Source organism: Salvelinus fontinalis, chromosome 24, assembly GCF_029448725.1.
Source record: "Salvelinus fontinalis isolate EN_2023a chromosome 24, ASM2944872v1, whole genome shotgun sequence".
NCBI lineage: Eukaryota > Metazoa > Chordata > Actinopteri > Salmoniformes > Salmonidae > Salvelinus > Salvelinus fontinalis.
The window spans coordinates 30724162-30748674 of NC_074688.1; the positions used below are offsets into that span (position 1 = coordinate 30724162).

General features: G+C 42.6%; 1 protein-coding gene across 1 annotated transcript; it reads left to right on the plus strand.

The window, feature by feature from the left end:
- The first annotated feature begins 319 nt into the window (after positions 1–319).
- siae (sialic acid acetylesterase) lies at positions 320–24513 on the plus strand. The gene is made up of 10 exons (XM_055880432.1): positions 320–649; positions 16650–16814; positions 17587–17744; positions 17822–17960; positions 18103–18283; positions 18547–18665; positions 18762–18895; positions 22021–22175; positions 22397–22583; positions 23011–24513. The coding sequence occupies exons 1-10, from the start codon at positions 592–594 to the stop codon at positions 23254–23256; spliced, it is 1542 nt and encodes a 513-aa protein (XP_055736407.1). The 5' UTR covers positions 320–591; the 3' UTR covers positions 23257–24513.

Below are 24513 nucleotides of genomic sequence, written 5' to 3' on the forward strand. Positions count from 1 at the left end.
ATGTGGCGTCAACCAATAATGAATGCAACAGTAATAACCTGCTATAGCTACCCTACTCCCCCTCTTCATTCAAGATCTTCCATTTTTTAAGATAACCAACATAATAATATGCTTAAAAATATGCCATGATGCTCATACAATTACATTTTTTATTTTCATGCAACATTTGTCTGATGCACTCACACGCTACTGAGGCACTTACCGGAGGATTCAACAACTGTCTCGGTCAGCCAGAGTTGGATGTGGACCAATGAATCTGTAGGCTATTAACATAACGTTTTCACTGTCGCACTGTTTGTCCTTTGCAGCAGCTGTAGTTTTTTCCGTTCACAAATCAAAACAAAAGTTGCCGAACTATGATAAATAGTACTGTAGCGAGCTTGATTATTATCAATGTGAACATGTGTGAGCGACAGACTGATACGTATCACACTGACCTTCAGTAGATTGTTAGAAACAGCGTTATAATGTTCCAGATGAAATATGAAGAAGAATCACGTGACAGTTCGCGTTTAAAAGGCAATTACTTCCTTGTTTGGATTGTAGTGTAGCCTAGCTAACGTTAGCTACAGTAGCAAGTCAAGTTTAACAATGTGTCTGAAGATATGTTTGTGTTTTCTCACTATTTTAGGATCCTTATATGCCTCTGGTGAGTGTTAATTTCTTGTTTAATACATGTTTTAATTGCTACCCATGGAATTAGAATACTAGAACCTTCTTTTGATGGGCCGAAGGTCAGCCATGTTGGTCAGGGAGTTGGTCAACCTTGCTTTGCCAGTGCTGTGATAAGATAATGTGTAAAACAATGAATGTGAAGAATTTATGTGCACTGTATGTGTGTTAGCTACCTAGCCAGACAGTTTTAGAGGAATAATTCCATACACTTTTTCAAATGAACTGCCAATATGCCAACATTCCATTCAAACAATGCAGTCAATCCACAGCCATACACTGTTTCAAATCAGTTGATGATAGGGACCCATGTCATCCAAAAAGTTATAATTTTGATTTATTTATTAATATTTGTTTTACCTTTTTATTTAAGTCAGTTAAGAACACATTCTTATTTACAATGACGGCCTACCGAAATGCAATTTACATATTACGACGAGACAACACTACATAGAGAGAGACCTAAGACAACAACATAGCAAGGCAGCAACACATGACAACACAACATGACAACAATATGGTAGTAACACAACATGGTAGCAGTGCAAAACATGGTACAAACATTATTGGGCACAGACAACAGCACAAAGGGCAAGAAGGTAGAGACCACAATACAGCATACCACCCTGCATACCACTGCTGGCTTGCTTCTGAAGCTAAGCAGGGTTGGTCCTGGTCAGTCCCTGGATGGGAGACCAGATGCTGCTGGAAGTGGTGTTGGAGGGCCAGTAGGAGGCACTCTTTCCTCTGGTCTAAAAAAAAAAATATCCCAATGCCCCAGGGCAGTGATTGGGGACACTGCCCTGTGTAGGGTGCCGTCTTTCGGATGGGACGTTAAACGGGTGTCCTGACTTTCTGAGGTCATTAAAGATCCCATGGCACTTATCGTAAGAGTAGGGGTGTTAACCCCGGTGTCCTGGCTAAATTCCCAATCTGGCCCTCAAACCATCATGGTCACCTAATAATCCCCAGTTTACAATTGGCTCATTCATCCCCCTCCTCTCCCCTGTAACTATTCCCCAGGTCGTTGCTGCAAATGAGAACGTGTTCTCAGTCAACTTACCTGGTAAAATAACGGTAAAATAAAAAATAAATAAAAATCACACGAAGCAGACACAACTGTCAGTAAGAGTGTTCATGATTGAGTCTTTGAATGAAGAGATTGAGATAAAACTGTCCAGTTTGAGTGTTTGTTGCAGCTCGTTCTAGTCGCAGCGAACTGAAAAGACGAGTGACCCAGGGATGCGTGTGCTTTGGGGACCTTTAACAGAATGTGACTGGCAGAACGGGTGTTGTATGTGGAGGATGAAGGCTGCAGTAGATATCTCAGATAGGGGTGAGACCTAAGAGAGTTTTATAAATAAGCATCAACCAGTGGGTCTTGCGACAGGAATACAGAGATGCCCAGTTTACAGAAGAGTATAGAGTGCAGTGATGTGTCCTATAAGGAGCATTGGTGGCAAATGTGATGGCCGAATGGTAAAGAACATCTAGCTGCTCGAGAGCACCCTTACCTGCCGATCTATTAATTGTCTCTGTAATCTAGCATGGGTAGGATGGTTAACTGAATCATTGTTAGTTTGGCAGCTGGGGTGAAAGAGGAACAATTTACAATAGAGGAAACCAAGTCTAGATTTAACTTTAGCCTGGAGCTTTGATATGTGCTGAGAGACAGATGGTGTGCTGTCTAGCCATACTCCCAAGTACTTGTATGAGGGGACTACCTCAAGCTCTAAACCCTCCAAGGTAGTAATCACACCTGTGGGGAGAGGGGCATTCTTCTTACCTAACCTTGTTCTGAACACCTCCAAAACAAACGGTAATTTGGTTAAGGGCAGAGAAAGCTTTGTTGTAGAGCGTTTAACACAAAATCCGGGAAGGGGCCAGCTGAGTATAAGACTGTATAATTTGCATATAAATGGATGAGAGATCTTCCTACTGCTTGAGCTATGTTGATGTAAATTGAGACGAGTGTGGGGCCTAGGATCGAGCCTTGGTGTACTTCCTTGCTGACAGGCAATGGCTGAGACAGCAGATGTTCTGACTTTATACACTGCACTCTTTTATCTCCCCCTTTTAAATAAAGGATGAACTTTGGCTGCCTTCCAAGCAATGGGAACCTCCCCAGAGAGGAGAGGCCGGTTAAAAGGGTCAGAGATAGGCTTGGAGATGATAGGGGGAGCAACCTTAAAGAAAAAAGGGTCTAAACCATCTGACCCAGATGTTTTTTGGGGGTCAAGTTTAAAGAGCTCCTTTAGCACCTCGGACTCAGTGACCGCCTGCAGGGAGAAGCTTCGTAGCAAGGCAGGGGAAAAAGAGGGAGGAGTGTCGGGGCTAGTCGCATTAGAAGGGGTGGGAGATGAGGAAATGTTGGACAGGCAAGGAGGCATGGCTAAGTCAAATACGAGTCCTGACTTAATGAAGTGTCCATTGTGTCCATCTGTCATAGATCATTCTTTCAAGAGTTTTGATGATCATCCAGGTGCTTTTTGGCAAACCTGAGTCAACTTTTGGGATGACATGGGTTCTATTATGTCTGGCGAAAACCAAACTCTGCATTCCACAGTAAGAACCTTATACCAACTGTCAAGCGTGGTAGTGTGATGGTTTGGGGATGCTTTGCTTCCTCGGGATCTGGACGACTTGCCTTTAATAGCAGGAACCATTAATTCTGCTCTGTATAAGAGAATTCTACAGGAGGATGTCAGGCCATCCATATGTGAGCTGAAACTGAAGCGCAGCTGGGTCATGCAGCAAGACAATGATCCAAAACAAACAATCCAGTCTAAATGAGGATGGTTAAAAAGCAACACATTTGAAGTTTTGGAATGGCCTAGTCAAAGTCCAGACATAATCCCAATTTGATGTTGTGGCAGGACTTGAAACGAACAGTTCATGCTTGAAAACCCACAAGTCGCTGAGCTAAAGCAGTTATGAATGAAGTGGGCCAAAATTCCTCCACGGCGAGGAGGAAGCATTTGGTTGCGGTCATTGCAGCTGAAGGGTGGCACAACCAGTTATTGTGTGTAAGGGGTCAATTACTTTTCCAAGAGAATTGGGTGTTGCATGAGTTTGTTAATTTTACATTAAGTATTTATTTTAATTTTTTTGTATACTCTGGTTCCCTTGATCTAATATTAGGTTTAAGATCTTATAACATTCAGTATCAAAAATATGAACAAATAGAGAAAATCAGAAAGGGGTCATACTTTTTCACAGCGCTGTGTATATATGTAAACTCAGCAAAAAAAGAAATATCCTCTCACTGTCAACTGTGTTTATTTTCAGCAAACATAACATGTGTATATATTGTTATGAACATAAGATTCAATAATCTGAGACAGAAATTGATTAATGTGTCCCTGATCAAAGGGGGGTCAAAAGTAAGTCAGTATCTGGTGTGTCCACCAGCTGCATTAAGTACTGCAGTGCATCTCCTCTCTCAAGATTTGCCAGTTCTTGCTATGAGATGTTACCCCTCTCTTCCACCATGGCACCTTCAAGTTCCCGGACATTTCTGGCCGGGAATGGCCCTGGCCCTCACCCTCCGATCCAACAAGTCCCAGACGTGCTCAATGGGATTGAGATCTGGGCTCTTTGCTGGCTATGGCAGAACACTGACATTCCTGTCTTGCAGGAAATCACGCACAGAACGAGCAGTATGGCTGGTGGCATTGTCATGCTGGAGGGTCGTGTCAGGATGAGCCTGCAGGAAGGAGGAGAATAACTTCCCTGTAATGCACAGTATTGAGATTGCCTGCAATGACAAAAAGCTCAGTCCGATGATTGTGAGACTCGCACTAGACCATGACAGACCCTCCACCTCCAAATCGATCCCGCTCCAGAGTACAGGCCTCTGTGTAACGCTCATTCCTTTGACGATAAATGCAAATCCAACCATCACCCCTGGTGAGACAACTGCGACTCGTCAGTGAAGAGCACTTCTTGCCAGTTCTGTCTGGTCCAGCGACTGTGGGTTTGTACCCATAGGCGACGTTGTTTTGCCGGTGATGTCTGGTGAGGACCTGCCTTACAACAGGCCTACAAGCCCTCAGTCCAGCCTCTCTCAGCCTATTGCGGAGAGTCTCTGAGCATTGATGGAGGATTGTGCGTTCCTGGTGTAACTCGGGCAGTTGTTGTTGCCATCCTGTACCTGTCTCGCAGGTGTGATGTTCGGATGTACCGATCCTGTGCAGGTGTTGTTACTAGAGGTCAACCGATTCAGATTTTTTTCAACGCCAATACCGATTATTGGATGACCAAAACAGCCGATACCGATTTTTAAATCGGACCATTTTAATAAATAATATCTTTTTATTTAATTTAATTTATTTGTAATAATGACAATTACAACAATACTGAATTAACACTTTAAGTTGATATAATACATCAATAAAATCAATTTAGCCTCAAATAAATAATGGAACATGTTCAAGTTGGTTTAAATAATGCAAAAACAAAGTGTTGGAGAAGAAAGTAAAAGTGCAATATGTGCCATGTAAAAAAGCTAACGTTTAAGTTCCTTGCTCAGAACATATGAAAGCTGGTGGTTCCTTTTAACATGAGTCTTCAATATTCCCAGGTAAGAAGTTTTAGGTTGTAGTTATTATAGGACTATTTCTCTCTATACGATTTGTATTTCAAATACCTTTGACTATTGAATGTTCTTATAAGCACTTTAGTATTGCCAGTGTAACAGTATAGCTTCCGTCCCTCTCCTCGCTCCTACCTGGGCTCGAAACAGGAACACATCGACAACAGCCACCCTCGACGCATCGCTCCACAAAAGCCGCGGCCCATGCAGAGCAAGGGGAACAACTACTCCAAGTCTCAGAGCGAGGGACGTTTGAAACGCTATTATTTATTTTTTTTTTTTATTTTTTTTTTATTTAACCTTTATTTAACCAGGTAGGCAAATTGAGAACACGTTCTCATTTACAATTGCGACCTGGCCAAGATAAAGCAAAGCAGTTCGACACATACAACAACACATAGTTACACATGGAGTAAAAACAAACATATAGTCAATAATACAGTGAAAAAAAATAAGTCTATATACAATGTGAGCAAGTGAGGTGAGATAAGGGAGGTGAAGGCAAACAGATATATGTATAAATAAATAAAATATAAAAAGGCCATGGAGGCGAAGTGAGTACAACAGAGCAAGTAAAATAAAAACTAAAAAAACACTGGAATGGTTGGTTTGCATTGGAAGAAAGTGCAAAGTAGAGACAGAAATAATGGGGTGCAAAGGAGCTAAATTAATAAATAAATACAGTAGGTAAAGAGGTAGTTGTTTGGGCTAAATTGTAGATGGGTTATGTACAGGTGCAGTAATCTATGAGCTGCTCTGACAGCTGGTGCTTAAAGCTAGTGAGGGAGATAGGTGTTTCCAGTTTCAGAGATTTTTGTAGTTCGTTCCAGTCATTGGCAGCAGAGAACTGGAAGGAGAGGCGTCCAAAGGAAGAATTGGTTTTGGGGGTGACTAGAGAGATATACCTGCTGGAGCGCGTGCTACAGGTAGGTGCTGCTATGGTGACCAGCGAGCTGAGATAAGGGGGGACTTTACCTAGCAGGGTCTTGTAGATGACCTGGAACCAGTGGGTTTGGCGACGAGTATGAAGCGAGGGCCAGCCAACGAGAGTGTACAGGTCGCAGTGGTGGGTAGTATATGGGGCTTTGGTGACAAAACGGATGGCACTGTGATAGACTGCATCCAATTTATTGAGTAGGGTTTTGGAGGCTATTTTGTAAATGACATCACCGAAGTCGAGGATTGGTAGGATGGTCAGTTTTACAAGGGTATGTTTGGCAGCATGAGTAAAGGATGCTTTGTTGCGGAATAGGAAGCCAATTCTAGATTTGACTTTGGATTGGAGATGTTTGATGTGGGTCTGGAAGGAGAGTTTACAGTCTAACCAGACACCTAGGTATTTGTAGTTGTCCACATATTCTAAGTCAGAGCCGTCCAAAGTAGTGATGTTGGACAGGCGGGCAGGAGCAGGCAGCGATCGGTTGAAGAGCATGCATTTGGTTTTACTTGTATTTAAGAGCAGTTGGAGGCCACGGAAGGAGAGTTGTATGGCATTGAAGCTCGCCTGGAGGGTTGTTAACACAGTGTCAAAAGAAGGGCCAGAAGTATACAGAATAGTGTCGTCTGCGTAGAGGTGGATCAGAGAATCACCAGCAGCAAGAGCGACATCATTGATGTAAACAGAGAAGAGAGTCGGTCCAAGAATTGAACCCTGTGGCACCCCCATAGAGACTGCCAGAGGCCCGGACAACAGACCCTCCGATTTGACACACTGAACTCTATCAGAGAAGTAGTTGGTGAACCAGGCGAGGCAATCATTAGAGAAACCAAGGCTGTCGAGTCTGCCAATGAGGATGTGGTGATTGACAGAGTCAAAAGCCTTGGCCAGGTCAATGAATACGGCTGCACAGTATTGTTTCCTATCGATGGCGGTTACGATATCGTTTATGACCTTGAGCGTGGCTGAGGTGCACCCATGACCAGCTCTGAAACCAGATTGCATAGCGGAGAAGGTGTGGTGTGATTCGAAATGGTCGGTAATCTGTTTGTTGACTTGGCTTTCGAAGACCTTAGAAAGGCAGGGTAGGATAGATATAGGTCTGTAGCAGTTAGGGTCAAGGGTGTTCCCCCCTTTGAAGAGGGGGATAACCGCAGCTGCTTTCCAATCTCTGGGGATCTCAGACGACACGAAAGAGAGGTTGAAGAGGCTAGTAATAGGGGTGGCAACAATTTCAGCAGATAGTTTTAGAAAGAAAGGGTCCAGATTATCTAGCCCGGCTGATTTGTAAGGGTCCAGATTTTGCAGCTCATTAAGAACATCAGCTGACTGAATTTGGGAGAAAGAGAAATGGGGAAGGCTTGGGCGAGTAGCAGAGGGGAGGGCAGTGCTGTTGTCCGGGGTAGGGGTAGCCAGGTGGAAAGCATGGCCAGCCGTAGAAAAATGCTTATTGAAATTCTCAATTATAGTGGATTTGTCGGTGGTGACAGTGTTTCCTATCTTCAGAGCGGTTGGAAGCTGGGAGGAGGTGTTCTTATTCTCCATGGACTTTACGGTGTCCCAGAACTTTTTTGAATTTGTGTTGCAGGAAGCAAATTTCTGCTTGAAAAAGCTAGCCTTGGCTGTTCTAACTGCCTGTGTATATTGGTTTCTGGCTTCCCTGAAAAGTTGCATATCACGGGGGCTGTTCGATGCTAATGCAGAACGCCATAGGATGTTTTTCTGATGGTTAAGGGCAGTCAGGTCAGGAGAGAACCAAGGGCTATATCTGTTCCTGGTTCTAAATTTCTTGAATGGGGCATGCTTATTCAAGATGGTGAGGAAGGCATTTTAAAAAAATGACCAGGCATCCTCTACTGACGGGATGAGATCAATATCCTTCCAGGATATCCCGGCCAGGTCGATTAGGAAGGCCTGCTCGCTGAAGTGTTTCAGGGAGCGTTTGACAGTGATGAGTGGAGGTCGTTTGACCGCTGACCCATTACGGATGCAGGCAATGAGGCAGTGATCGCTGAGATCTTGGTTGAAAACAGCAGAGGTGTATTTGGAGGGCAAGTTTGTTAGGATGATATCTATGAGGGTACCCGTGTTTACGGAATTGGGGTGGTACCTGGTAGGTTCATTGATAATTTGTGTGAGATTGAGGGCATCAAGCTTAGATTGTAGGGTGGCTGGGGTGTTGAGCATGTTCAAATTTAGGTCGCCTAGCAGCACGAGCTCTGAAGATAGATGGGGGGCAATCAGTTCACATATAGTGTCCAGAGCACAGCTGGGGGCAGAGGGTGGTCTATAGCAGGCGGCAACGGTGAGAGACTTGTTTTTAGAGAGGTGGATTTTTAAAAGTAGAAGTTCAAATTGTTTGGGAACAGACCTGGATAGTATAACAGAACTCTGCAGGCAGTCTTTGCAGTAGATTGCAACACCGCCCCCTTTGGCCGTTCTATCTTGTCTGAAAATATTGTAATTGGGGATAAAAATGTCTGAATTTTTGGTGGTCTTTCTAAGCCAGGATTCAGACACGGCTAAAACATCCGGGTTGGTAGAGTGTGCTAAAGCAGTTAACAAAACAAACTTAGGGAGGAGGCTTCTAATGTTAACCTGTCTAGGATCAGCGTGGCGCTAGCGGCACTCCCCCCCCCCCCCCACTGAAAAACCAGTGCCGCGAAATTCAAAAAAAATATTTTTTTAAAATATTTAACTTTCACACATTAAAGTCCAATACAGCTAATGAAAGACACAGATCTTATGAATCCAGTCAACATTTCCGATTTTTAAAATGTTTTACAGGGAAGACACAATATGTAAAGATGTACATCTATTACCTAAAAACACATTAGCATATTCCACCATCTTTTATTTGTCCACCAACACCAGTAGCCATCACCAATTCGGCTAAACTAAGATATTTATAGCCCCTAACCAACAAAAAAACTCATTAGATGACAGTCTGATAACATATTTATGGTATGGGATAGGTTTTGTTAGAAAAAAGTGCATATTTCAGGTATATGGCATAGTTTACAATTGCACCCACCATCACAAATGGACTAGAATAATTACAATGAGCAACGTGTTTACCTAACTACTAATCATCAAACATTTCGTAAAAATACACAGCATACACGAATCGAAAGACACAGATCCTGTGAATACAGACAATATTTCAGATTTTCTAAGTGTCTTACAGCGAAAACACAATAAATCGTTATATTAGCTTAGCACATAGCAATTAGCAGCCCAGCATTGATTCTAGCCAAAGTGAGCGATAAAAGTCAACATCGCCAAAAGATATTAATTTTTTCACTAACCTTCTCAGAATTCTTCCGATGACACTCCTGTAACATCACATTACAACATGCATATACAGTTTGATCGAAAATGTTTATATTTAGCCACCAAAATCATGGTTAGACAATGTGAAATGTAGACAAGCTGGTAAAGAAAACGTCCTTGCGCCACTTAGACAGTGATCTACTCTTATACATAAATACTCATAAACGTGACTAAAAAATATAGGGTGGACAGGGATTGATAGACAATTTAATTCTTAATACAATTGCGTTATTACATTTTTTAATTTATCCTTACTTTTCAATACAGTTTGCGCCAAGCGAAGCTACGTCAAAAAACATGGCGTCCTAAGCCACTAAAATGTTTCGACAGAAACACGATTTATCATAATAAAAATGTCCTACCTTGAGCTGTTCTTCCATCAGTATCTTGGGCAAAGGATCCTTTCTTGGGAGAAATCGTCTTTTGGTGGAAAGCTGTCCTCTTGCCATGTGGAAATGTCAACTACGTTCGGGATGAACTGAAAAGCGTGACCAACTTTTCACATCGTTGCAAAAATAAATGTCCCAAAATCGCACTAAACGGATATAAATTGCTATAAAACGCTTTAAATTAACTACTTTGTGATGTTTGTAACTCCTATAACGAGTGAAAAGATGACCGGAGAAATATAACAGGCTAAACTAACGCTTGGAACAGGAGAGGGTCGGTGTCTTCCACGCGCGTTACGCAGCAAGAAAAGACTTGCTAGCTAAAGGTTTTTTTCATTTGTAGGGCCTGTGAACGAGCAATCGAGCCCGTTGGAATCGTCATCACGTAAAGGCATCCAGGGGAAGACGTAAGAAGTGTCCGTATAGTCATAGCAACGACAGTGCCCGTTTAAATGACTTCAGAAAAGTGGCCAACGTTTCTCAAATCTGACTCCATGTCAGGGAAATTGCTGTAGAATGGGCTCTGTTCCACTTAGAGACAAAATTTCAACTCCTATAGAAACTATAGACTGTTTTCTATCCAATAATAATAATAATATGCATATTGTACGATCAAGGATTTTGTGGGAAGCCGTTTAAAAAATTAGCCACATTAGCATAAATAGTCTAAACAGCGCCCCCATCCCCAACAGGTTAACATGCATGAAGCCAAGGCTATTACGGTTACAGAAGTCATCAAAAGAGAGCGCCTGGGGAAAAGGAGTGGAGCCAGGTACTGCAGGGCCTGGATTCACCTCTACATCACCAGAGGAACAGAGGAGAAGTAGGATAATGGTACGGCTAAAAGCTATGAGAATTGGTCGCCTAGAGCTACCAGAGCAGAGAGTAAAAGGAAGTTTCTGGGGGCGATAAAATAGTTTAAAGGAATAATGTACAGACAAAGGTATGGTAGGATGTGAATACAGTGGAGGTAAACCTAGGTATTGAGTGATGATGAGAGAGATCTTGTCTCTAGAAACATCATTGAAACATCATTGAAATAGCGCGCACCCCGCTAACTAGTTAGCCATTTCACATCGGTTACACCAGCCTAATCTCGGGAGTTGATAGACTTTAAGTCATAAACAGCTTGATGCATTGCGAAGAGCTGCTGGCAGAACGCATGAAAGTGCTGTTTGAATGAATGCTTACGAGCCTGCTGGTGCCTACCATCGCTCAGTCAGGCTGCTCTATCAAATCATAGACTTAATTATAACATAACACACAGAAATATGAGCCTTAGGTCATTAATATGGTCGAATCCGGAAACTATCATCTCGAAAACAAAACGTTTATTCTTTCAGTGAAATACGGAACCGTTACCTATTTTATCTAACGGGTGGCATCCATCAGTCTAAATATTCCTGTTACATTGCACAACCTTCAATGTTATGTCATAATTACGTAAAATTCTGGCAAATTAGGCGTCCCAAACTGTTGCATATACCCTGACTCTGCGTGCAATGAACGCAAGAGAAGTGACACAATTTCACCTGGTTAATATTGCCTGCTAACCTGGATTTCTTTTAGCTAAATATGCAGGTTTAAAAATATATACTTCTGTGTTTTGATTTTAAGAAAGGCATTGATGTTTATGGTTAGGTACAGTCGTGCAACGATTGTGCTTTTTTCGCAAATGCGCTTTTGTAAATCATCCCCCGTTTGGCGAAGTTGGCTATTTCTTCCTAACAAAGACAGTCTTCACAGTTTGCAATGAGCTAGGCGGCCCAAACTGCTGCATATACCCTGACTCTGTTGCAAGAGAAGTGACACCATTTTTCCTAGTTAAAATAAATTCATGTTAGCAGGCAATATTAACTAAATATGCAGATTTAAAAATATGTACTTGTGTATTGATTTTAAGAAAGGCATTGATGTTTATGGTTAGGTACACGTTGACGCAACGACAGTCCTTTTCGCGAATGCGCACCGTAACGATTATATGCAACGCAGGACACGCTAGATAAACTAGTAATATCATCAACCATGTGTAGTTAACTAGTGATTATGATTTTTTTTTTTTTATAAGTTTAATGCTAGCTATCAACTTACTTTGGCTTCTTACTGCATTCGCGTAACAGGCAAGCTCCTCGTGGAGTGCAATGTAATCAGGTGGTTAGAGCGTTGGACTAGTTAACTGTAAGGTTGCAAGATTGAATTCCTGAGCTAACAAGGTAAAAAGCTGTCATTCTGCCCCTGGCAGTTAACCCACTTAGGCCGTCATTGAAAATAAGAATGTGTTCTTAACTGACTTGCCTAGTTAAATAACGGTGTCCAAAAATACCAATTTCCGAGTGTTATGAAAACTTAATTGGTCGACCTCTAGTTGTTACGTGGTCTGCCACTGCGAGGACGATCAGCTGTTCGTCCCGTCTCCCTGTAGCGCTGTCTTAGGCGTCTCACAGTATGGACATTGCAATTTATTGCTCTGGCCACATCTGCAGTCCTCATGCCTCCTTGCAGCATGCCTAAGGCACGTTCACACAGATGAGCAGGGGCCCTGGGCATCTTTCGTTTGGTGTTTTTCAGAGTCAGTAGAAAGGCCTCTTTTTAGTGTCCTAAGTTTTCATAACTGTGACCTTAATTGCCTACCGTCTGTAATCGTCTTAACGACCGTTCCACAGGTGCATGTTCATTAATTGTTTATGGTTCATTGAAAAAGCATGGGAAACAGTGTTTAAACCCTTTACAATGAAGATCTGTGAAGTTAATTTGTAAAAATCCAAATATCTTTGAAAGACCGGGTCCTGAAAAAGGGACATTTCTCTTTTTGCTGAGTTTGTGTATGTTTAATTGCCATGTAAATGCACCAGTACTTATATTCTATCGTATAATAGCGCTGAGCTTTCCAAGAAAACAAAATCGGAGAACTTACTACAAATAATTGATAAAAACCTGTATAAACTGAATATATATTTGACAATATTTCAGGTTGACTATAATTCCATTGACATTTTGGATACATCACATGCCTTTTTATTTTCTTGCCTAAGTAAAAGCAGGAAATGCATTGCCTCTACTGCCATTCATTCCAATTAGACTGGTTTTGGATCTCTCCCTGACCAAGACGGCTGCTATTTTGTAACTTTGAGGGTTTATGACATAGCCTCTCTAGTAATTTAATAGGATTGCCAGAATGTGCAGCATGAGCTGTCAACAACATGAATCAGTCACGAACTGTAGCTATGACTATTTATTCCTTCTAAAATGGTGTGGCAACTGTAGGCTAGATCTTTGATAGATTGTATCATTGTTTGTAGCTACACTGCATTTGGGAAGTATTCAGACCCCTTGACTTTTTCCACATTTTGTTAAGTTACAGCCTTATTCTAAAATGTACTAAATTGTTTTTCCCCCTCATCAATTTACACAAAATACCTCATAATGACAAAGCAAAAACGGGTTTTTAGACATTTTTGCAAATGTATAAAAAAAAATCAAACTGTCACATTTACATACAGTACCAGTCAACAGTTTAGACACCTCATTCAAGGGTTTCTTTTTTTTTTTTTTTTTTTTACTATTTTCTACATTGTAAATCAATAGTGAAGAAAGACATCAAAAATATAAAATAATGTAGTATCCAAAAAAGTGTTTAACAAATCGACATTTTAGATTCTTCAAAGTAGCCACCCTTTGCCTTTAACAGCTTTGAACACTCTTGGCATTCTCTCAACCAGCTTCAAGAAGAATGCTTTTCCAATAGCCTTGAAGGAGTTCCCACATGTTGAGCACTTGTTGGCTGCATTTCCTTTGCTCTGCGGTCCAACTCATTCCAAACCATCTCAATTGGGGTGAGGTTGGGTGATTGTGGAGGCCAGGTCATCTGATGCAGCACTACATTATCTCCTTGGTGAAATAGCTCTTACACAGCCTGGAGGTGTGTTTTGGGGTCATTGTCCTGTTGAAAAACAAATTATAGTTGGGACTAAGTGCAAATCAGCAGCATACCACCCTGCATACCACTGCTGGCTTGCTTCTGAAGCTAAGCAGGGTTGGTCCTGGTCAGTCCCTGGATGGGAGACCAGATGCTGCTGGAAGTGGTGTTGGAGGGCCAGTAGGAGGCACTCTTTCCTCTGGTCTAAAAAATATCCCAATGCCCCAGGGCAGTGATTGGGGACACTGCCCTGTGTAGGGTGCCGTCTTTCGGATGGGACGTTAAACGGGTGTCCTGACTCTCTGAGGTCATTAAAGATCCCATGGCACTTATCGTAAGAGTAGGGATGTTAACCCCGGTGTCCTGGCTAAATTCCCAATCTGGCCCTCAAACCATCATGGTCACCTAATAATCCCCAGTTTACAATTGGCTCATTCATCCCCCTCTCCCCTGTAACTACTCCCCAGGTTGTTGCTGCAAATGAGAACGTGTTCTCAGTCAACTTACCTGGTAAAATAAAAAATAAAAAAATAAAAATTAGATGGGATGGTGTAATGCTGTGGTAGCCATGCTGGTTAAATGTGCCTTGAATTCTAAATAAATCACAGACCGTGTCACCAGCAAAGCACCATCACACCACCTCCTCCATGCTTCACGGTGGGAATCAAACACGCAGATATCATCCATTCACCTACCCTGTGTCTCACAAAGATACGGCCAAAAATCTAAAATTGACTCATCAAACCAAAGGACATATTTCCACCGGTCCAATGTCCATTGCTCATGTTCCTTGGCCCAAGAAAGTCTCTTCTTATTGTTGTCCTTTGGGAGTCGTTTCTTTGCAGCAATTCGACCATGACGGCCTGATTCACGCAGTCTCCTCTGAACAGTTGCTGTTGAGATGTGTCTGTTACTTGAACTCAGAATTTGAGGGGGGCTGCAATCTGAGGTGCAGTTATCTCTAATGAACTTATCCTCTGCAGCAGAGGTAACTCTGGGTCTTCTTTTCCTTTGGCGGTCCTCATTAGAGCCAGTAATGATGGACTGTCATTTCCCTTTGCTTATTTCAGATGTTCTTGCCATAATATGGACTTGGTATTTTACCAAATAGGGCTATCTTCTGTATACCACCCCTATCTTGTCACAGCACAACGGATTGGCTCAAATGCATTAAGAAGAAAATAATTCAACAAATTAACTTTTTAACAAGGCACACATGTTAATTGAAATGCATTCCAGGTGACTACCTCCATGAGCTGGTTGAGAGAATGTCAAGAGTATGTAAAGCTGTCATCAAGGCAAAGGGTGGCTACTTTGAAGAATCTCAAATATATATTTTGATTTGTTGAACACTTTTTTTTTAAATTTTTATTTTTTTTGGTTACTACATGATTCCATATGTTATTTCATAGTTTGACTTCACTATTGATCTACAATGTAGAAAATAGTAAAAATAAAGAAACCCTGGAATGATTAGGGGTGTGTGTGTGTGTAAACTTTTGACTGGTACTGTAAATATTCAGACCAGTTACTTTGACAGTGATTACAGCCTCGACTTGTTGGGTATGATGCTGCAAGCTTGGCACACCTGTATTTGGGGAGTTTCTCCCATTATTCTCTGCAGATCCCCTCTAGCTTTGTCAGGTTGGATGGGAAGCGTCGCTGCGTAGCTATTTTCAGGTCTCTCGAGATGTTTAAGTCCGGGCTCTGGCTGGGCCACTCAAGGACATTCAGAGACTTGTCCTGAAGCCACTCCTGTGTTGTCTTGGCTGTGTGCTTAGGGTCGATGTCCTGTTGGAAGGTGAACCTTCACCCCAGTTTTCATCAAGGATCTCTCTGTACTTTGCTCCGTTCATCTTTCCCTCGATCCTGACTAGTCTCCCAGGCCATGCTGCTGAAAACCATCCCCACAGCATGCTGCCACCATGCTTCACCGTAAGGATGGTGCCAGGTTTCCTCCAGATGTGACACTTGGCATTCAGGCCAAAGACTTCAATCTTGGTTTCATCAGACCAGAGAATCTCGTTTCTCATGGTCTGAGAGTCCTTTAGGTGCCTTTGGGAAAACTCCAAGCAGGCTGTCGTGTGCCTTTTTTTTTTTTTTTTACTGAGGAATGGTTCCGTCTGGCCACTCTACCATAAAGGCCTGATTGGTGGAGTGTTGCACAGATGGTTGTCCTTCTGGAAGTTTCTCCCATCTCCACAGAGGAACCCTGGAGCTCTGTCAGTGACCATCTGGTTCTTTGTCACCTCCCTGACCAAGGCCCTTCTCCCCCGATTGCTCACTTTGGCCGGGCAGCCAGCTCTAGGAAGAGTCTTGGTGGTTCCAAACTTCTTCCATTTAAGAATGATGAACTTTGTTCTTGGGGACTTTCAATGCTGCAGAAATGTTTTGATACCCTTCCCCAAATCTGTGCTTTGACACAATCCTGTCTCGGAGCTCTACAGACAATTCCTTTGACCTCATTTCTTTCTCTGACATGCGCTGTCAGCTGTAGGACCTTATATCGACGTGTGTGCCTTTCCAAATCATGTCCAGTCAGTTGAATTTACCACAGGTGGACTCCAAGTTGTGCAAAAAGTCAAGGGGTCTGAATAATTTTTGAATGCACTGTACATTAAATTATGCATTTTACTGTCAAGGCAACTGAACAGGTAAATATGTCAAGATTATATTTTATTGGGCTTCATGCATACTGTCAAAACATTGAAAGAGTAACTTTGAATATGTGTAATGATTGTTTGTTTAATTGACTTGGATAAATATGTTCTAATACAGTAGATTTAATAATATTGTTTTTGTTTCCAGACGGTGGGTTCCGCTTTGCCTCCTATTATGGCGATCACATGGTTCTGCAGAAGGCCCCAGAGAGGGCTGTGCTATGGGGCTATGGACCCGATGATGCTGAGGTCACAGTCTTTCTATCAGGAGGACCAGTCACTAACAATGCACCTGCTGTCAGTGTGGCTGCCGGTGAGTTATCTGATCCCAACAATGCCTTTAGTTTAGCGTGCTTGTCCAGTCATGTCATGAAGTTGAGGATGAAGTAAGCAGAACTGTAATTATTTCAAGAAGAGTTGATAAAACCCTAAGCTCTTGTCAAGGTATTTTTCTAACAAATGTTATTATCGTACTGTAAAGGTGACTGACGTCTGTCAGAATGAGGGAAAAAGCTGAGGAAGTGTGAGGGACAAAAAAAGCACGTTGTTTGAAGTTAATTGTGCTCCGTGTCCCACTTTTTCTGCCTTGCAATGTACTGTACAGTGTATTTGGAAAGTATTCAGACACCTTTACTTTTTCCACATTTTGTTACGTTATAGCCTTTATTCTAAAATGGATTAAATAAAAATAATGACAAAGCGAAAACAGGTTTTTAGAAATGTTTGCAAATGTAATTTGCTTTGTCATTATGGGGTATTGTGTGTAGATTGTTCCCCCCCCCCCCCCTTAATGTAAATCATTTTAGAATAAGGCTGTAACGTAACAAAATGCAGGAAAAAGGGATTCCGAATATGCTAAGGTATTGCTGTTTTTTGTTTTGTGCAAAATTTTATAAAAACCTGTTTTCGTTTTGTCATTTATGGGGTGTTGTGTGTAGATGAGGAATTGTTTTTATTTCATCCATTTTAGAATAAGGCTGTAACAATGTAGAACGGGGGAAGGGTTCTGAATACTTTCCGAATGCACGGTATATTAAGACATTAGCGTAACCTTCACTGATCCATGGTTTTGGATCTCTTCCCAGGGATATGGAAGGTGGCCCTTGTCCCAATGGAAGCTGGCGGTCCCTACAACTTGACTGCAGTCCTCCAGAACAACCACAATATCACTATCACAGATGTGCTGTTTGGGGATGTCTGGCTGTGTGGGGGACAGAGCAACATGGCTTTCACAACTTCTCAGGTATACTCTGCAATGTTCAAGTAAGTCTGAGTTTGCATAGTCTTAATAATAACCATTATTATGTCTCTTCCTCCAAGGTGTTCAATGCATCAGAGGAGCTAGCGCTGGCCTCCAAGTTCCCTCAGGTGCGGATCTTTATGGCTGCCTTGGAGCAGAGCTACACTGAGCTGACTGACCTGGCTGGAGTGGAGGTGCCCTGGTCTGTCCCCACAGCAAGTATGGATAGGCTCCATACAGTCTATTAGCTCAATTAGATGTGAAATGTCATGCAAATGATAGCTGTCAGCCAACTGACTAAGTGAAATGGTATTAATACATCTAGTTGATAATGGGAATTAATCTTAAACCTCCTGAACAGAGTTGCTGGGTGGTGGGGATTTCAAGCACTACTCTGCAGTGTGCTGGATGTTTGGGCGCCACTTGTACAAGGTGCTGAAGTACCCCATCGGCCTAGTGACGTCCTGCTGGGGAGGCACACCTGTAGAGGCATGGTCCTCCCCACGAGCACTCCAACACTGTGACCTGGATAGGATTAACGGGTAAGTGTACAGGGACCCTGGAGCTTTACTCTTGCAATAGAGATGTTCGGTAGGTATGCTACTTTACATCTTACATCAGAAATTATAGACATCTTCTTAAGGATTGTAGATGGGCAGACTAGTGAATATTTTTGTCTGGTTTCTTTTGGACTAAGTTAATGTGAGCATTGTTACAGAAATATGCAGGTAGCATGCACCTTAAAATATCCTCTCACCTATGGTACTTGATATCAGTTGGCCTATGTCTTGTTCATTTCATCCAGATTTCCCATGCCATATACACCTTCAATGTATTTGTCTGTGTGGACTAACTCTATTTTGTGGAATGCCATGATCCATCCACTTCTCAACATGACCATCAAAGGAGCTATCTGGTACCAAGGTAAAACAGCTTGGGGTCACATCTGTTTTCTCCCATCTTTTAGCATACAGTAACAGCATAGAAACTGAAGACATGTCTGACTTACCCCTGTGATAGGTGAGGCCAACACAGACTACAATCAGAAGAAATACTCCTGTTCCTTTCCCTCCATGATTGATGACTGGAGGATGGCTTTCCACCAGAGCTCAGGGGGACAGACTGCACCAGATTTCCCCTTTGGATTTGTACAGGTACTGACTAAATGTTATGGTTATAGTTTGAGACTGAGCTGATAACATAGCTGTGATTCTGCAGCAGCTGATGTTAAGACGTCCTACAAGCCTCTCGGCTGGTGTTTACAGAACATTCAGTGCTGTGTGATAAGGCCCTTATCGTGACAACACCTAATCCCCTGTGAATGTAAACTCAGCAAAAAAAGAAACGTCCTCTCACTGTCAACTGTTTATTTTCAGTAAATTTAATGTGTAAATATTTGTATGAACAAAACAACTGAGACAAACTGAACAGATTGCCAAAGACATGTGACTAACATAAATGGAATAATGTGTCTCTGAACAAAGGGGGGGGGTCAAAATCAAAAGTAAGTCCGTATCTGGTGTGGCCACCAGCTGCATTAAGTACTGCAGTGCATCTCCTCCTCATGGACTGCACATGGACTGCACCAGATTTGCCAGTTCTTACTATGAGATGTTACCCCACTCTTCCACCAAGGCACCTGCAAGTTACCAGACATTTCTGGGGGGAATGGCAATGGCCCTCACCCTCCGATCCAACAGGTCCCAGATGTGCTCAATGGGTTTAAGAGCCGGGCTCTTCGCTGGCCATGGCAGAACACTGTGTCTTGCAGGAAATCATGCACAGAACGAGCAGTATGGCTGGTGGCATTGTCATGTCAGGATGAGCCTACAGGAAGGGTACCACATGAGGCAGGACGATGTCTTCCCTATAACGCACAGTGTTGAGATTGCCTGCAATGACAACAAGCTCAGTCCGATGATGCTGTGAGACACCGCCCTAGACCATGACGGACCCTCCACCTCCAAATCGATCCCGCTCCAGAGTACAGGCCTCAGTGTAAGGCTCATTCCTTCGACGATAAACACAAATCCGACCATCACCCCTGGTGAGACAAAACCGCGACTCGTCAGTGAAGAGCACTTCTTGCCAGTCATGTCTGGTCCAGCGACTGTGGGTTTGTGCCCATAGGTGACGTTGTTGCCGGTGATGTCTGGTGAGGACCTGCCTTACAACAGGCCTACAAGCCCTCAGTCCAGCCTCTCAGCCTGTTGCGGATAGTTTCTAAGCACTGATGGAGTGATTGTGCGTTCCTGGTGTAACTCGGGCAGTTGTTGCCATCCTATACCTGTCCCGCAGGTGTGATGTTCGGATGTACCGATCCTGTGCAGGTGTTACACGTGGTCTGCCACTGCGAGGACGATCAGCTGTCACAGTACAGACATTGCAATTTATTGCCCAGGCCACATCTGCAGTCCTCATGCCTCCTTGCAGCATGCCTAAGGCACATTCCCGCAGGGACCTTGGGCATCTTTCTTTTGGTGGTTTCAGAGTCCGTAGAAAGGCCTCTAATGTCCTAAGTTTTCATAACAGTGACCTTAATTGCCTACCGTCTGTAAGCTGTTAGTGTCTTAACGACCGTTCCACAGGTGCATGTTCATTTTAATTGTTTACGGATCATTGAACAAGCATGAGAAACAGTGTTTAAACCCTTTACAATGAAGATCTGTGAAGTTATTTGGATATTTAGAATTATCTTTGAAGGACAGGGTACTGAATCTCAGCAAAAAAATTAATCTCCCTTTATCTAGCATAGTAGCAATCAATACATTGCTTTGTCAATGTATCATATCAGGATGTTATCAACTGCTGCTTATGCTGTTACATTGATTCTGTCCATTTGTCCTCAGGTCTCTACGTCTAGAAAGGTTGAAAAAGTATGTGACACCCTAGGCTAATGACTTCTCCAAGCTAATTGGAGTCAGGACTCTGCTAACCTGGAGTCCAATCAATGAGACGAGATTGGAGATGTTGGTTAGAGCTGCCTTACTGATTTAACAAAACTCACAAAATGTGAGTTTGCTATTCATAAGAAGCATTGCCTGATGTGACCCATGCCTCGAACAAAAGATCTTCGAAGACCTAAGATTAAGAAGTGTTGACTTTCATAAAGTTGGAAAGGGTTACAAAAGTATCTTTAAAAGCCTTGATGTTCATCAGTCCACAGTAAGACTAATTGTCTATGAATGGAGAAAGTTCAGCACAGTTGCTATCTATTCTCACTAAGAGTGGCCAACCTGCAAAGATGACTTCAGGAGCACAGTGCAGAATGCTCAATGAGGTTAAGAATCCTAGAGTTTCAGCTAAAGACTTACAGAAATATCTGGAACATGTTAACATCTCTGTTGACGAGTCTACAATACGTAAACCACCAAATAAGAATGGTGTTCATGGGAGGACACCATGGAAGAAGCCACTCCTGTCCAAAAAAACATTGCTGCACGTCTGAAGATTGCAAAAGTGCACCTGGATGTTCCACAGCGCTACTGGCAAAATATTCTGTGGACAGGTGAAACTACAGTTGAGTTGTTTGGAAGGACCACACAATACTATGTGTGGAGAAAAAAAAAGGCACATCACACCAACATCAAAACCTCATCCCAACTGTAAAGTATGGTGGAGGGAGCATCATGGTTTGAGGCTGCTTTGCTGCCTCAGGGCCTGGACAGCTTGCTATCATCGACGGAAAAATGAATTTCCAAGTTTATCGAGACATTTTTCAGGAGAATGTTCACCAATTGAAGCGCAACAGAAGTTGGGTGACGCAGCAGGACCATAACCCAAAACATAAATAAATCAACAGAATGGTTTTAAAAGAAGTGGCCTGACTTCAAACCGCTTGAGATGCTTTGGCAAGAGAGCAGTTCACACCAGACATCCCAAGAATATTGCTGAACTGAAACAGTTTTGTAAAGAGGAATGGTCCAAAATTCCTCCTGACCGTTGTGCAGGTCTGATCCGCAACTACAGAAAACGTTTGGTTGAGGTTATTGCTGCCAAAGGAGGGTCAACCAGTTATTAGTTTACAATTGGCTCATTCATCCCCCTCCTCTCCCCTGTAACTACTCCCCAGGTCGTTGCTGCAAATGAGAACATGTTCTCAGTCAACTTACCTGGTAAAATAACGGTAAAATTAAAAAAATTAAAATTAAATCCAAGGGTTCACATACTTTGTCTTGCCGCTATCTAGCATAGTAGGATTCTTGACAATGTATCACTCCAGGATGTTATCCACTGTTGCTTACGCTGTTATGTTGATTTTGTCTATATTTGTCCTGAGGTCTCTACGTATAGAAAGGCCTCCTTAAGTGAGGGATTTCCAAACATACGCTGGCACCAGACTGCAGACTATGGCTTTGCTCCCAACCTGCGTATGAAGAACACATTCATGGCTGTTGCTATGGACTTAGGAGACGAAATGTCTCCTTTTGGCAGGTAAGTAACAATCATAGAATGGATACCACAGTATTTGTTAGGCCTGTACTCTTCTAAAAGCTTTAAGCAGTTCACATTTGAATACTGTGAGAATACAAGGCTACGTTCGAATTTGGAAACTAACATACCACTTAGGATGCATGTATTGAATCATTCTAAGTGGTATGCTAATGAGGGTATTATAATGTGGAACAAGATGTTTACCAGTGACTTTGTTCCAGTATCCATCCCCGGGACAAGCAGGACGTGGCCTATAGACTGTCTCTAGGGGCGAGAGCTGTGGCTTATGGGGAGGAGGGTGTCTCATTCCAGGGGCCTTTCCCTAGCCGGGTCCTGGTCAATGACCAGTATATCAACGTAACCTATGACCAGAGAGTGTCTGTCACTCAATCCAAAGATATCTTTCAGGTAAGTGTGATGGCTGTAGTTGTAATGTGTTCTAAAGTATGGGGTAGCATTTAGCCTAGTGGTTAGAGTGCTTGGCTGGTAACCAAAATGTTGCCTGTTTGAATACCCGATCCGGCAATGTGAAAAATCTGTTGATCTGCCCTTGAGCAAGGCATTAAACTCTCATTTGCTCCAGAGGCACCACACTACTATGGAAGACCCTGTAAAACAACACATTTGACTGCACCTATCTGGTGTATGTGACAGTACAACATTATTATTATTATTAGTGTTTCTACTGACCATGATCAGGTTGGGCTGGATGAACTGGGTCTGAATTCTTTCTTTGTCATTGTCAGCAGCTTGGCATGTTATCATGTAGGCTTTTCCACCTTGCTAAAAAAGTGTCAGGGGAAACCATTTCTTAACCAGACTGTTTCTTCCTCAGATTTGCTGCTCAGTGGTGAGGGCACCCTGTGACTCTCTGTCACTGTGGGTCCCAGCTCCCATACTGCAGTGGGGCCTTAGCGCCGTCCAAGTGTCCACGAATTACTGTTCCATGAATAATGTAGCCGGCCTGCGCTACGCATGGAGGGACTGGCCTTGTGACTTTAAGGCATGTCCTGTTTACAGTGCTGATGGGGTTCTACCTGCACCTCCCTTCACTCTCAACCGCTGGCCAGACAAGCAGTGAGATGAGAACCCCCCTCTACTAGGAATGGATTATTCCACCCAAATATGGTGTGGTGGTTAACAAGATGCACTTGTGTCAAGACTGGAGATGAAATGCTTACATTTCCTCTTGAGTCATCAGTGTGAAGCTGATTGCAGTCTTTCAGTGTGTGTATCTTTGAATTGTCTTGAACATAATGATGTAGTTATCTACAAAAACCAATAACCTCTTTGGCTTGTTTACAATTGCACTGAAGCTGAATCATTCTATAATTTTTCATATTGTATTCTACGTTTATTTACGCAGTGGGAAATGTGTTTTGAATGATACAATATGAGCAATGGTTGCCAATCACTATTGCCTTATTTCATTTTACTATCATTGATTATCAAATAAATAAACAAGTTAGTGGGTTTTTATTGAAATGCCAGGTGTGGTCTATCTACATTGTCCACCAAATCAATTATAGTTCTATCTATACAGTGCTACAGGGGTCAGCTTGAAGGTGCTCTACACAAAGAGACCAGATTAACTGTTTCTTTCACATGATAGCAACAATGTGGTATGCTAATGAGGGTATTAGAATGTGCAACGAGGTTTACCAGTGACTTTGTTCCAGTATCCATCCCCGAGACAAGCAGAACGTGGCCTACAGACTGTCTCTAGGGGTGAGAACTGTGGCTTATGGGGAGGAAGGCGTCTCATTCTAGGGGCCTTTTCCCTAGCCGTTACCCATGAGCAGAGAGTCTGTCACTCAAGCCACATATATGTATATACTACCGTTCAAAGGTTTGGGGTCACTTAGAAAAGCACTTTTTTTTTGTCCATTAAAATAACATCAAATTGATCGAATATCTACAGAGGCCCATTATCAGCAACCGGCACATTGTGTTAGCTAATCCAAGTTTATCATTTTAAAAGGCTAATTGATCATTAGTAAACCCTTTTGAAATTGTTAGCACAGCTGAAAACTGTTGTTCTGATTTCAAAGAAGCAATAAAACTGGCCTTTACATGAGTTGAGGATCTTGAGCATCAGCATTTGTGGGTTCGATTACAGGCTAAAAAGGGACAGAAACAAAGACTTTCTTCTGAAACTCAAGTCTATTCTTGTTCTGAGAAATGAAGGCTATTCCATGCGAGGAAATTGCCAAGAAACGGAATATCTCGTACAATACTGTGTACTACTCCCTTCACAGAACAGAGCAAACTGGCTCTAACCAGAATAGAGAGTGGGAGGCCCCGGTGCACAACTGAGCAAATAAACAAGTAAACCCTC

Coding starts and splice junctions, on each gene's coding strand:
- siae (XM_055880432.1), top strand. CDS start 592: ATGTGTCTGAAGATATGTTTGTGTTTTCTCACTATTTTAGGATCCTTA. Junction 16,815..17,586: donor TGCTGTCAGTGTGGCTGCCG/GTGAGTTATCTG, acceptor ATCTCTTCCCAG/GGATATGGAAGGTGGCCCTT. Junction 18,284..18,546: donor GACCTGGATAGGATTAACGG/GTAAGTGTACAG, acceptor CATTTCATCCAG/ATTTCCCATGCCATATACAC.